General features: G+C 38.8%; 1 protein-coding gene across 1 annotated transcript; it reads right to left on the reverse strand.

The window, feature by feature from the left end:
* Window positions 1–2,997: 2,997 nt before the first annotated feature.
* AKNAD1 (AKNA domain containing 1) lies at window positions 2,998–14,256 on the reverse strand. The gene is made up of 21 exons (XM_088524548.1): window positions 14,139–14,256; window positions 13,666–14,048; window positions 12,200–13,273; window positions 11,963–12,022; window positions 11,538–11,652; window positions 11,267–11,418; window positions 11,092–11,151; window positions 10,485–10,618; window positions 10,010–10,145; window positions 9,173–9,342; window positions 8,615–8,717; window positions 7,928–8,034; window positions 7,284–7,384; window positions 7,036–7,174; window positions 6,534–6,619; window positions 6,162–6,295; window positions 5,963–6,073; window positions 5,234–5,618; window positions 4,851–4,935; window positions 3,893–4,037; window positions 2,998–3,140 (listed from the first exon to the last, which is right to left on the reverse strand). The coding sequence occupies exons 1-21, from the start codon at window positions 14,254–14,256 to the stop codon at window positions 3,021–3,023; spliced, it is 3,918 nt and encodes a 1,305-aa protein (XP_088380674.1). The 3' UTR covers window positions 2,998–3,020.

The following is a 14,256-nucleotide window of genomic DNA, read 5'->3' on the forward strand; positions in this document are numbered from 1 at the left end:
TTTTTTTTTGAGAACTATGAAAGCTTTATGTAACTGGAGAGTTTATTTCTTAAAAAATGCTGAAATTAAAGTTTGTAAATACAAGTTTGTGGTAAAACTATTTCACACAAGCGCAATGGCTCTATCCATAACACTTTTTTATGAAATGAATCACCGAAAGCTCTTTAAAGGCATGTCATCCTGTGAAAAATCATGAAATGTAACATTTTACATGCCTAAGAGATCAGAAAGAGGGGCTTTTCAGGTGGTGGTGGGTACAGGAGCAAGTTTGTGATGGAAGTGCTAAGCAATTCTGATTTCAATAAATAACTTCTGATAAAATGCTGTCAGTTTTGTGCACTGAAGTACTCCTTAAGTATCTATGGGGGCTATTACTCACATTTTTCAAAAAGAATGAATTTATACTTCCTTATGACTGTCTATGTAGTTTCTTTGTCTTAAGAAATGGGTTACCTGTACCTTCTGGTATCATACCCACTTCCATGCCCCTTTCAGTATTTCACTCAGGGGTAAATTTTTTTTCTTTTGGGTGGAGGGGTGGATAAAAGGAGAACAAAAAGGGGAGGCAGTTGAGTCTGTGCAGTAGCTTGGTAATTAAAAAAAGAATGCAAGCAGAATTTACTGTTCTCTTCTACTGCACTCATTATGTATTTTAAACATAACCTATGTTAGATTGGATCAAATGAATTCTATGTTTGATTTGTTTCTGCAATACTGCTAATGCACAGACTTCTCTTAGAAAGTCATTCAAGTGTAAACATACAACTGTTTAATGTTGAAATGATGTGCCTTAACATTAGTTTGTGTGTAGATCTGAGGGCAATGTCATAAAATAATGGATATTAGATTTTTTTTTTTATTATTATTAGGTTCCAACTAATAGTGCATGCATTTTTTGTGTCGCAAAAAAGTGTTTACTTGTCCTTACTTCTATTCTCAAGTTAACCAGTATCTTGAAAGAATTGAAAGAAACTTTTCTTCTTTTTCTCAGCTAAGTTCATTCCAAGTTCATTAGCGGTGGGAAAAGACAAAATTGATATATATTTTTTTTTAATTTCCCCCCCCCACCTCCATTGCTTTGCTCCCATATATCAGAGAACAAAATCTTGCAGAATGTGGGACATGATGGGGATAAGTGCATATAGCTTTTACCCTCATCTACACAAACGAGGCATTTACTATACATTGACTTTATTTTTAACCTTCTAGCTCGTTCATTAAACAGCTTGTGCACCAAGACTTCTTAAATTATTTGAAATATCAATGTTATTTTTACTAAATTCTAGTTTCTTAACATAAATATCTCAATAAATATCCAGAGCAAAAAGTACATATTGAACAAGTGAGATCTTCGGCATTTTTTTCATCCAAGTCATGCTAACATAAAACCACATTAATATGGAGACCAAAGAGGTAGTAGATGTTTTCTTCCTCTTTGGTGGGCAAAAAAGCAAATCACCCAGAATCACAGAATGGTTGAGGTTGGCAGGGACCTTTAGAGATCATCTAGTCCAGCAGGGACACCTAGAGCACGTGGCACAGGGTGGCATCCAGGTGGGTTGGAAGATCTCCAGAGAAGGAGACTCCACAGCCTCTCTGGGGAGCCCGTGCCTGTGCTCTGTCACCCTCACAGGAAAGAAGGTTTTGAAACGTGCAGTTATGAGGTTCAAAACAAAAGGATCTAAGACATCCTATAGCCAAGTATTACATACCCTGAATTATACAGGGGATGTGTGTGCGTGCATGTGTGGAAACAGTTCCTCAAACTCATGAGAAAAGAATTCTTGCAGGCAATTAAACATGAAGATCTGGTTGTTGATTCAGAAGGACTCTGAGCTCCAATTTGCTGAAGGCTCAGAGAATATTCTGAGGAAATGTTACTAAGTGTTTGGCTATTTAACTATATTCTTCCTTCAGGCACAGGATAACAGGTATGGTGATCCAGATTAAACAAAATGTCTGGCTGTTTGTGATGTAGAAATATTTCTAGATATTCTACTTTTAATTGGATCTAGGGAGTCCTGCAGCAGCTACTTCACCAATCAGGTTCACTACACAAACTCATCACAAGGACATTCTAAACCTTAATCTAGTGTAGGCAAGTCAGCCTTTGCTTATGCAGCACCTTTGTCTGAAATAAGCCTAAGATAATAGTAATAAGCAGAAGGAAATTGGGTTAAGAGCCCAAGGGAGAAAAGAGAGGTTGATGACTCTGATGGATGCAGAGTATGGAGAAGCCGGGAAAATCTGTTGAGTCAAGTTTATAAATCAATGCTACACTGCAGCAAGGTGAGCTATAAATGGCTTCTAAATACTTTAGAATGGCTTGAAAAATTGGCAAATAAGCTTGTATTGAGATACTATTTGCTTGCTTTTAAACACTACAGTTAACTGGTTTTCAGAATACAAATCACTTATTTGCTTGGCCAGATGTATCAGAGAAGGTAAGGATACTGCAGTTTAACTCCTGGGAGAACATGGACAAGATGTGGTATTACTCAGTTATTAAGACATGCAAGAAAATATCTTAAATGTGAACCATTCTCAATGTGTGCCACTTAACCAATAATTATATATGTTAATTATGACTTGCTGTACTAGTATGGTGCTCAGAGATGTTTCAGGAGAAGAGCAGTTATTATTAAGGTGTGGGACACGAATGCAATAATGACTGATAACCTCTTTCTCTACTTTCAGAGAAGAAAAAAAAAAGAGGGCTTAAAAGCTAACCTTTCTTGTTCAAGCCAATGTTTATAATGCTACCTTAAGTGAATGCTTGGAGAAAGAAGACAGCTGTAGAGTAGTAAAAGGTTAGCCAATGTATTAATCTATTCTCGGTAGAATCAGTAATTTGTTTCCAGTGCTGCACTGTATGGAAACGTGTGGAAAACTGTCATCTATGCTAGTAGTGATAGTCACAGAACTAGTTTGACTTTCTAATTTTTCTACTTATTATTTTATATTTGTACAGAGATACATAATGATGAAGAAAATACAGTATTTTATTTCAAACTTGGTAATTAAAGCTGTTTGCTTCTAACTTTAGCTAGATCTTCTGAAACTGCTTGTACCATTCGTTCTGTAGTTCTCTTCAAACTGTTTGCTGTCTGTATGGCATGGTCCAGAGTAGAACTTAAAATCTGTTGGGAATAATAAAACATAGCTGTGCTAATACTGAAGACAAGTGTTTCCATAGGTATAGAGTAGAATGAAAAGGAAGTTTAATTAAGGTCATCTTATAGCATATTCAACAGATCCTACTTCAAATACATGTTAAAAAGTATAAATTCTGAGTCATGTGGTAGACTACTCAGGATTCAACTTGGAAGTGGCCGTTAATTATTTATCTTAAAAGTGTATGTGGCCACTACTTATTTATCTTAAGGTGTATTTATCTTAAGGTGTATTTGTTGCACTGGGGGATATTTACACTAGTAGCAGCCCCAGTATAGTGCACGTTTGTTGTGAGAGAGGGTTGTCCCATTTCGTGCACCCCTGCTTTTGGTAGCAGTTGATGACGTTGGGTTGACACTTCTTATTTCAGTCTAGAAAATGTAATTTCAGAGGTAACATCCATTCCCTTTTTCTGGCCCCTTTTCCTATTTATACAGGGACTAAATGGTGCAAAAATTCTCTTCTTGAAAGAGAAGAGAATTTTTCTGCGAAAAAATACACCGGAGTGAAGTCCTTACATGTGGCAGTATTCCAGAACATCCAGGTGGCCTAGAATGTGAATAATACTGCTTGCAGTGTTTGAACAAAACTACAGACCAAGAAGAAGGGCTTGCGGTGGAGGGTAAGGGTGTATAGGTGACCTACAGCAATTTTGGCACACTGTACCTCCTAGTTCTAAAAGTTCTTTACACCTGAGAAGCACAATGCTAAGTCTTACGTTTGTATCGGAAATGCTCATGTTTGTGTTTCGGATGTTGACTGCTGATTTTCTTCTAGAAGTCGTCTTTCTGGGTAGGTGAGGTGAAAGGATAACTGTATCATACATGCTTGAATAGCAGGTTTTGACAGTCTCCATATTTTTCCTATAAGGGTATATATAAATGTGTATATATAGTATAGAAGCACATAGCATATACTTATATGTACTCTGTAGTGTATAAATAGTATATAAATGAGAGAATAATACACAGTTTTATTAATAAAAAGAATTTTTAAACTATGAATTAGATACTTTGTTAGCATATTTGCTTGCAAGTTGATCTTATAGTGAATGCGACTTTTCACTTGATCATAAAACGCAGTCCAGCATAACTTGTTTTGCATATGCACTGCAGTGAGACAGTAAACACTGCAGAAGGCAGGGTCAGTAAACCCTTCTAGTGGTACAGAGCCATCATTTCCTTGATGCTATAGCCATCTCTCACAAAGTAGCTACTGAGAGTTTGCTTTAGTCTAGTCTGTGTAATAGGAATCCATTTTTCTTGCAGTCTCCAATATAATTTCATGTTAAGGACTGCTATTTGTAAAGAAAATAATTGGTATCAAACAGAATTGCACCCTAACTAATATAAATTAATTCCTGGATCTGTAAATGTGACATTATCTTAAAGTGAAGGGTTTCTTTTAATGTTTTTTAGTCAAAATGTATGTCAGCTAAAGACATTAGATGTGGATTCTGCTAATTGACTTAGATTGAAGAATGACTGAATTATATACACTTCCTCTTACGGTAAATGTTTTAATTTCGTTAGAGAGCAAAATTCTAATATACAGCACATTCTGCAAAAGAGAAAGCATTGCCACTGCTTATGATAGGAGTTGTTTTTCCCATGCTGAATAATTAGTAATGACATCTACTGTTCTACTGCTTATATATAGTAATTGCTACAGCTTACCTTTCAGAAAGTCTCTTTACAAGGTGATGTGGTAGTTTATGTCTGTAAGCTTTTTGAGTGCAGCTTATTATCTTCTTTGAATAGGCTGAAAAAGTTGAAGCTATGTTTAGTAAAAACAGAAAAATGTAATTTTTATGTATTTAAAATGTGTTTCTGTTTAGTAAAAATCATGTGTTCAGTTAGAATCATTACTACCATCATGGGGGCCTTGATGCTAGGCCTGATCCCGGACCTTGACCCCCAACCAGACTCTAGACCTTGACCGCGGCACCTGACCGCCAACCTTGACCCCAGACCCTTAACCACTGACCTTGATCACCTTGACCTGGTACCTGACCCCGGACCTTGACCCCAAACCTAGAACCGGGACTTTGACCCCAGACCTCGACCGAGGATGGCACCCCAATTTGATCCCAGGCCTGACTCCAGATCTTGACTGCAGATCTTGACCCTGGACCCGACTCCGGACCTCACTCCAGACCTTGACCGTGGACCTAGAACCGGGACTTGACCCCGGACCTTGACTCGGAACAGACTCTGGGCCTTGACCCCAGACCTAGGACTGGAACTTGACCTGACTCCAGACCTTGACTCGGGATCTGGCTCTGGGTCTTGACCCTGGAACTGACTCCGGACCTTGACCCCGGGGCTTGACCTGGAACTTGACTCTGGACCTTGACTTCCGACCTGACTCCGGACCTTGTCCCAGGTCTTGACTCCGGACTTCAGCCCTGGACCTAGAACCGGGACCTGACTTCGGAGCTGGCTCTGGACCGTGACCATGGGCCTTCACCCCGGACCTGACCACAGAACTTGACCCTGGATCTTGACCCTGGACTTTGACATTGGACCCTGACCCCCAATATTGACCCCAGACCTTGACTTCTGACCTGACCCTGACCTCACGCCCAATTTGACCCCAGACATGACACCGGACCTTGACCCTGTACTGTGACATTGGCTTGAACCTAAAGCAGACTCCGGACCTTGACCTGGGATCTGACCCCAGACCTGACTCCAGACCTTGACCACACATGATGACCTGGGACCTGAACCTGGACCTTCACCCCGGAGCTGACTGTGGACCTTGACACTGGACCTTGACCCCATACCTTGACCTTGGACCTGACTCCGAACTTTGGCCCTAGGCCTTGACCATGGATCTGACTCCAGAGCTTGACCACTTTGATCTCTGCTTCCTCTGGTGCATTTCTGTCTAAATCCTGAAAACCAAGACATCAAAGTTTTTTTTTTTTTTTTTTAAAAAAAAAACAACACAGGACACTATAAACAGCAGTTTTTTTATATTGCAATCATTATACCTTTTCTCTCTCCATGTAATCCTGTATTGAATATCATGTGATTTTCAGTCTTGTGGTTCAGAAGTTCCTCACTTTGTGAATCACTGGAAGAATTGCAGGCTGAGATGTCTTCTGAATCACTACCTAAAATCACCAAAATATATTAAAAAGGTCTGCAATAAATACTAACAAATTATGGCTTGCTACCTAAGTACTTGTTTGTATTTCAGCACCATAATTTCTGAGCCCTTCACTGCCATTAACATTATTGCAGTTCAACTTTTCCCTCAAAAACAATTGTTTCCCACAAAACAATTGTTTTGTGTAGGTTCAGTAGTAGGTGTAAGCACAGTTCTGCCCTTTGCATGCCACCACTACTTACTCAGGTTGGTATCTGATAAATCAGTTGGTTTTCCTTGAATGAAGATTGAACAGCTTCCAGTTTTCCTTTCCTGGATGTTTTCATTGCTTCGATCATGAAAACAGAATGAGATTTTAGATACATGTTAATATTACAATGACAAGCCTTATGAACACATTAATGTTTAAGTAACCACTGCTTAATTAAAAAGTAAATTTATTCATATCAATTATCTGAAAAGGTGGTAAGTAGAAGCTTAAATTAAAAGCTAACTAATCATAAATGAATTACTCTTTCAATTAAAGGACACTGATTTCGCTGTTAAACATGCTTTAAGTAAAAGACGATAATCCCATCCTTGTATAACAACATGTTGTGACATTCTGTTTACTTACAGGTGTCCAAATATTACATCAAAATACTATCAAATGCCAGGATGACATTTTTTTTGAGGGCATAACTTCGGATTATTTTAAAGATTTTATTTATTTATTTATTACTTGTAGAGAAATTTGAGACATACCTTCTGAAAGAATACAGTTCCTTGTTTGCCAGGTTTGCAAAATGTATTTTCAACTTAGGGCATACAGAACCAGCAAATTTATTTGGAGATTTTTCTACCCATTCATGAAAACAGTGATCAGAAGATTGAGCTATGTTTTCTTAAGTGAGAAAGAGAGAGAGAGAGAGAAGACTGGAGACTAGGTGAGTTTTACAGGATAAATACTAACATCTATTCAGTAAGTCAGAGTGTGTTTATCTTGTGCTTACCTTCTTCCTTCAGTGTATTTAGATGTATATCATGTTCTACACTGCATATATTATAAGATCTAGCTTTGGATGGAGATACAATTTGCCAAAAATTTAAACTCCTGAATAAACCATACAGAATTATTTTAACAGATTGACATTTCTGTAAATAAAATTTTACCAATTGAATTTTGAATCTTCACAGGTTTATCAATATGCCTCTTCCTCCATGGCTGCCACGTAAGTTAATGACTGATTATTTCAAGTATTTTTAGTTGCCAAAAACTTTGCAGTCATCCCTATTCAGGTTACTGAAATGCATCCCTAAATAGAGACTGAATGTAAAACCCCTTCATGCAATGTTAAAATAAGTTTGTGCCATTCAGGTACCATAAACCATTGGTCTCGGTGAGAAAGCCTACTTTGTAACATGAATATAATCCTATCTGTAATAAAATCAATGTGAGTTCTGGCATTTCTCAGAAGGTCTGGTATATGGTGTATACTGGTGATATCTGCTTGTTAGTACTTCATCCGGCCATTTTAAATGTATTTAAAATATTATTCAGTGTTTTGGGCAGAATCCAGCATATAGACATATGGATGATTCAATTTAGCTGAAGAAAAACACTTTTGCAGCTAGGCAAAATAGGTAAGATACTTACCTTTCCATGCTTTTTTCATCAGCCTTAGATTTTTGGCCTAGTTTTCCCAGAGGGTAGGATCCAAGGCCTTCAGCACCATGTATTTTCTCGGTTGCATCCAGAAATCTCTGTTGCATCCAGAAGGCAGAACAAATTGATATGTGACTGTTTACATTATTTTGTATGTATCCAATAAGACAGTGTAAGCAATGGTACCATTTGCATGTTGTTTTTCATATTGTTTTTAGTTGTCATCGATACTACAAACTGATTTTCCTATTTACAATTCTAGCGGTAGAGCAGACTGAAAAACACTTGAATGCTTTTAAATCTGGACAGCTGGCATATAAAATAGGGCTTAGCATAGCTTTGAGAAGATTAGCATGTATTCATTCATTTCACTCATGCTTTAAAATTAAAAGAATTTTTTTAAGCATATAAAGGCAAGCGAGGCGACACAGTTAAGTCTTTCCTAAGAGACGCCAATCTTACTGCAAATTTCAAAAACTTTCAGAAAGTCTTTCCTTAAATCTCTTTTTGCAGCCACTTCAGGAAAGTTGATCTATGCTGCATTAGCTCAAAAATTGGGCTGTCATCATGTGCAAACACTGAAGGGGAAAATATTTTGTAAGCATTGAGAAATTGTCTCAATAAAGCTGAATGTCTTCATCTAAGATGACAAAATGAGTGTGAAAATGGATATCATACCATTACATTTGGAGAATGCTTGTTTGCTTGCAGACCTCCTCTTACCAGGGGCTGCATTTCTTTCTTGGAAGTCAATTCATCTTTCTTCTGTAATTTCAATTGGCTAAGGAGAAACCATTTATTTTATTTCTGCAATACCATTAAGCTGATTATCACTTATCAAATACTTCCCAAAAGTCTCTAGAACCCTTTCACAAAGCTATAACAGGTATGAGCAAAGGATCTGCATTCTTCCTTCCTTCTTTTTTTTTTTCTTTTTAATGATTGCTAGTCATTCACATCCTGAAATTTGCAGTTGTATAGAAACTTTAACGCCTAGTGAAACTGCTTGTATTGTGGTTTCAGGGAATATCTGCTTGGGTATGATGAACTTCACAGTAGGAGTGCTGGACAGGAAGGAATTAATGGGTATGTAGTTAAGGAATTATATAAGAGGTTTAGTGTGGAAACACTCTACCTGCTCTCATATATTTCAGACATCACAACTTTCTATCCTCGGCAAATAATTATAGATCCAGTCTTATAAATTCAGTAGCTTTCTGTAAGTTTTATACTTACACACATGGGTAGGGATTGTGCTTGTCTCCTTCTAAATAAACTCTATGATTTGTCTGTGGGATCGCATCAGTTGTATGACTTATATTTTTTCCCTTGTTGTTCTTGTAAAGAAATGCAGTCTCAACAGCTATTCTTTCTGGAGGATCAATAATGCTTGAATTTCCTGAGCCCTGTACAAAGTAAGACATACAGTATGTGATTGTTGCCTTGCAAGTACCTGACTTCTACCAGCTAGGATTTTCTGAATGTCTCCAAATTAGGATTCAGAGATGTGGGCTTTTAAAATACTGACAATGAAAGTATTTAGTGATTATTTAATCATCTGTAGTTTTGTAAAAAAACAAAAAAACAAAAAAAAACTAGTGTTTTCTGTGCATTTATGATCCAGTACAAAATATTATTATATTTACCAGTAAACTGTTTTCTATAGCACAGTAATGTATTTCTTCTTGTAGTAATTCTCCAGTTTAAGAATCTTGAACAAACCAAGTAGCATTTCATTCAAACTGAATGATAGTGATTCACTTCAAAACCGAGAGAGAGATTTGTAAAAGTTAAGGTGGCTGCTTGTTTTCTTTTTCTGAAAGCAAATGCTTTCAAAGCTGGGACCAAAAAAATGCCAACATAGCTATGTTGGTGCTTACATCTCAATTAAAATTAATGAAATATTATGAAGGCTGTATTTCATTTAAAAATTATTTGAAGTGACATATACTATCTAGAAGTATTGTGCTTTTACAAATAGTAGGTGATTACAACCACAGTGAGGTTAATGAGATCTGTATCCCTAAAACATAGACTAATATTGTCTTTTAATAGCAAAACTCACTAAGTTACCTCCCAGAGAGAATAAGATGAACAGGCAGATTCATAAGGAGTAAGCAAAGGAGGTGAGCTGCATTTGCTGTCATCAGTCTCTTCGTGGATGTCTTCAAGCAGCATGCCAAGTCTAAATATTTCTCCTTCCACCTTTCTAAACATAACAGCAATTAGTGAAACCTTTGCACACTGATGTTCGATTTCTTACTGAGATACCAGTATTGGGTACTACAATGAACAGTCCGTAAGGAAAATGAATTCCTAGATTTCACTGAGTCCATTTAAATGCTGGAATTAATTGTATCCTACTTATAATTGCAGGATCTAACCATAAACTCTGAGATGAACTTTGGCCAAATCACTTCTGGCTTACCACATAAAAATTGATAACTTATTTATGAAAAATATTCTAAGGACAAATGACTTAATGGTTTTGAGATACTCAAAAATATCGAGAATGTGCTGATGGACTTCTTAGTACTTATTTTCTGACCTGTCAGGATCAAACTTTCCAACATCGATAGACGTGTCCTTGTTGTTCTGCAGTTGTAAGTTACAGTGCTCCTCTTTAGCTGTTAAATAATTCTGTTCCAGGGCATCAAGGCATCTTTTCAAATGATTTAATACCTTCACCAATAAGAAATAATTGAATAATTAATGACACGTATTGGATGTAAGCAAGCCATAGTGATAGCTACTTATGCTGTAAGCCAGATTCTGTTTGCAGTGATGATCAATATGCTATTTTGCTATTGATCTGAATTGGAACAGGATTACACTGTGTATGTCCATTAAGTAACCTGCACTGCTTTGTTATATACAAATAAAATATTAAACCATGACTTCCAGACTGATATTTTACATGTAAATGGATACTTAAGGCTTTCATGAAGTTTTGAATTGTAAAGCAGATTTAAGAATTTGGCCACCTGCTGAATACCTTCATTTCTGCTTTTATATTCATAATTTCAATCTGAGATTGTTTTTTTTCTTATTTTTTATATATCTGAGGAAAACATTGAGCATCAGGCCATAGATTCACAAGTCGACCACCATTTAAAGTGCAGTTCAGATGACTAAGAATGTATGAATTGATTTACCAGATGTTTATCTTGTAAAAGGAATGTTTCCTGGATCTTACATTGAGACAAGTCTTCTACCTTCAAGAGAAAAAAATCAGAATTTTTTACTTGGGATTTTTAAAGTGAATATGTCAATGAATATAAAAATTGAGCATCAGCACTAAGTATGTATTGAAACACAGGTGGTTATTACTTTCTTTTTCAGTTGATCTGTTTGTTCCTGTAGTATTTGAGTCATTTTTTGCCCTTGTGTTAATTCTGGCAGTAAATTGGAAGGCTTCAGGCGATGTGCTTGTACTGTACCAGCTGGTGGTAATGTTGATACCATTGCCCCACACTGTAATCCTACATAACACAAGAGAATATCAACCAGTTGGAATTTCTACGCAAACCATTTGTTTTGCATAAAATATAATTACATCAAAGAAAATCACTATTTGCATAGTCACTATAACTTAATTTACCTGCTTCAGACAAACCAAGCATAGGAGGGTATAATGCAAAGACTCCAGAGGATGTCTCAGTGCCTCCTGAGTACACGGCAAAACTTGGATTTGGAAAAGCTGACTGAGAAAGTATCTGTTAAAAGAGGAAAACTTTGTCTATAGAAATGCTATATGGAGCACTTATGGACATTGAATAGCTCAAAATGCACAGGACAGGTTTTCAGTAAAATGAAGTATGTTTGTTGTTATTATCCCATATAGTTTGATAAATTTACAGTGCCTCATTGTATAGATACTTAAAACTTCAATTTTATCTTGTGGAAATTAGAAGATGTACATAAATAGGAGGAGGAGCAACTTGAAGATAACAATAGTTTGGGTGAATATTTATAATCTTAGAGATAAGAAAATGAATTAAGGAAGAGTATTTTTAAGAGATTTACCTTAGAATTAAATCTCAACTGATCAATACGATTCTGGGTGTCAGCGTGCTCTGTCAGCATCTTGTATACGGCCAGGAAGTAACAAGAGAGAATTATTAAACCTATCACAAATAATTTTACTAAGGTACAAACTTGTCATGTTAGATTTTGCAGGATATGGAATATTTTCTTAAGGCAATATCACTCTTTACAGATATTAAGAATTTCTTAATTTTAAGAAAGTCTTAAAACATTTACCTGTAGCTGTTGCAACAGCTCTGAAACACTCATTTCTTCTTGATTCTCTATTTCAACAGAATCAAAGCAGTTCTTGTTTTCTACTATGTCATTCACAGTTACTGATTTATTAGGTGAAATAGGAAAGGCTTTTGTCCTTTCAGTGATAGAAACTGGTTTATTGTTGCTGTTTCTTTTTGGTCCTTTAGCAACTTCAGAGAAATGGGGTAGGCAATAATGAACTTGACTTTTGTCACACTGAGAAGAAGCTGTTCTCTCAAATGGATCTCTCTGTTTTTTTGTAGGGTTTTGAAAGATGAACGTATCTTCATTCCTACTACTTAGAGGTGAACTTCTTTGTATGCATCCACACTCAGAAGTTTCAGAAATAGCTCTCTTTGAAACAAGTGTATTTTTATTTAGCAAAGTGTGATCCTTCTCACCAGTATCTATTTTCTCACATTTTTCTAAGCAATAATTTTCCAAGTTAGTTGGTGGCTGCCCATGAGATAAAGGGCTTTGGGCCAATCCCGAAGTCTCAAGCTTACTGCTGGCTTCATCGATGCTGTCAGTAAAGGATATCTCTGGTATGGTCTCACATTCAATTAACTGGCATGTGGTTATTAACTCTCCCTTAGAGAAATGGCGCAAAAGGACATCAGACATCTTTGAGTTGGCGAGGTGCTCCTTCCTACCTGCTCTGCGAAAGCCACCAACGCATAAATCACTCCTAAGACAAGCTTCCCTGACAGGCGTTTTGCTCAAAACTCCAGGTGTTTCTGGGGCACGTGCATGGCAGTTGAAAGCTGATTCAGCTTGGGGGTGAGTTTCAGCATCTGCTGATGCTTTTATATTCTTGTTATCTTCAGAAGAGGATACATTTAAAAAAATATCAGAAATATGCTCTATGCAAGCACAGTCACTCAAATCATCTGAATAATTACTGTGTTGACAGGTTATTCTGAGGTTGCCATCAGAGGGTAAGTCTTCATTTTCCTCATCAGTTGTGCGTGGGATACAGTCTAATTCATCCAAAAATGACACGTTCATTGGGATGAATGATGGGTTGCCCTTTTTCATATCGTTATATCCCGACTGTAGGGCATATGAATGTCAGTGCTTCACGGCTGTCAGAGATAACTTTTATTTTAATTGCACAGATCAAACTCTGCAAGGGAGGCGTGATAATTATTTGGTATTTAAATGCCCTCAAAAATAGGAGCCCGGGAGCACGCGGTGCAAAGGCAGCGGGAGAGGGAAGGCAGGGACAAGTGCGAGCTCAAGGGAAAAGAGGAGGGAGGAGAAAAAACCGGGGGGGAAGGCGTATAACAGCAGTGCGGGGTGGCCCGGGGCGTTACCTCGCTCCGCGTCCCGCCGCTCCCGTGTCCCCGCCGCGCGCGGGGCTCGGCGCGGCCGCCGCGTCCCCTGGGGCGACGCGAAGCGCGAGCGCCCCCTGCCGCGCCCCGCGGCGCGTGCCCCGCCCCAACGGCCGCCCGCCTCCCATTGGCTCGCGCGGAGCACGCGGGCGGTGCGCGCCCGTGGAGCCGTTGGCCGCCCCGCCGCGTGATTGGTGGGTTCGAAGCGCGGCTGCGCGTGGGCGGGCAGCGGTCGCAGCCCCGCCCCGCGGTGCCGCAGCCGCCGCGGTCGCTCTGGAAACGGCTCCGGTAGCGGCGGAAGGGCGAGGGGACCCCCCCGGATCCCCCCTCCGGCCCCAGGTGAGGCGCGGAGCGGTGCTTGGGGGAGGCCCCGCCGCGTGGGGGACGCGGCGGGGCCGGGCTGGGGCGGCCGCACCTGCCGGGCGAGCGGCCTTCAGCGTGGAGCGGCCCCGAGTGTCGGCGAATAAACTGCGAGTGGCCGCCGGGCTTGTGGCCTTGAGAGTGAAACCAGCTTCTGCCGGTCTAAATAAAACCGGAATTATCCGCGTTCCTCCATGACGAGGCGGTAGCAAAAAGACAGATACCAAAGCAGTTATGCTTAGTTGTTGTGTTGCGTCTAACAAGGGCCTGCAAACATGTCGCGAAGCACAAAGATTGTGAGGAGCAAGTTCCAAACTCGAGAATTTCGGTTAGAAATTGCAT

Source organism: Tinamus guttatus, unplaced genomic scaffold (genome assembly GCF_059628265.1).
Source record: "Tinamus guttatus ecotype Peru unplaced genomic scaffold, ASM5962826v1 Tinamus_guttatus_pri_ptg000211l, whole genome shotgun sequence".
Classification (NCBI taxonomy): Eukaryota; Metazoa; Chordata; class Aves; order Tinamiformes; family Tinamidae; genus Tinamus; species Tinamus guttatus.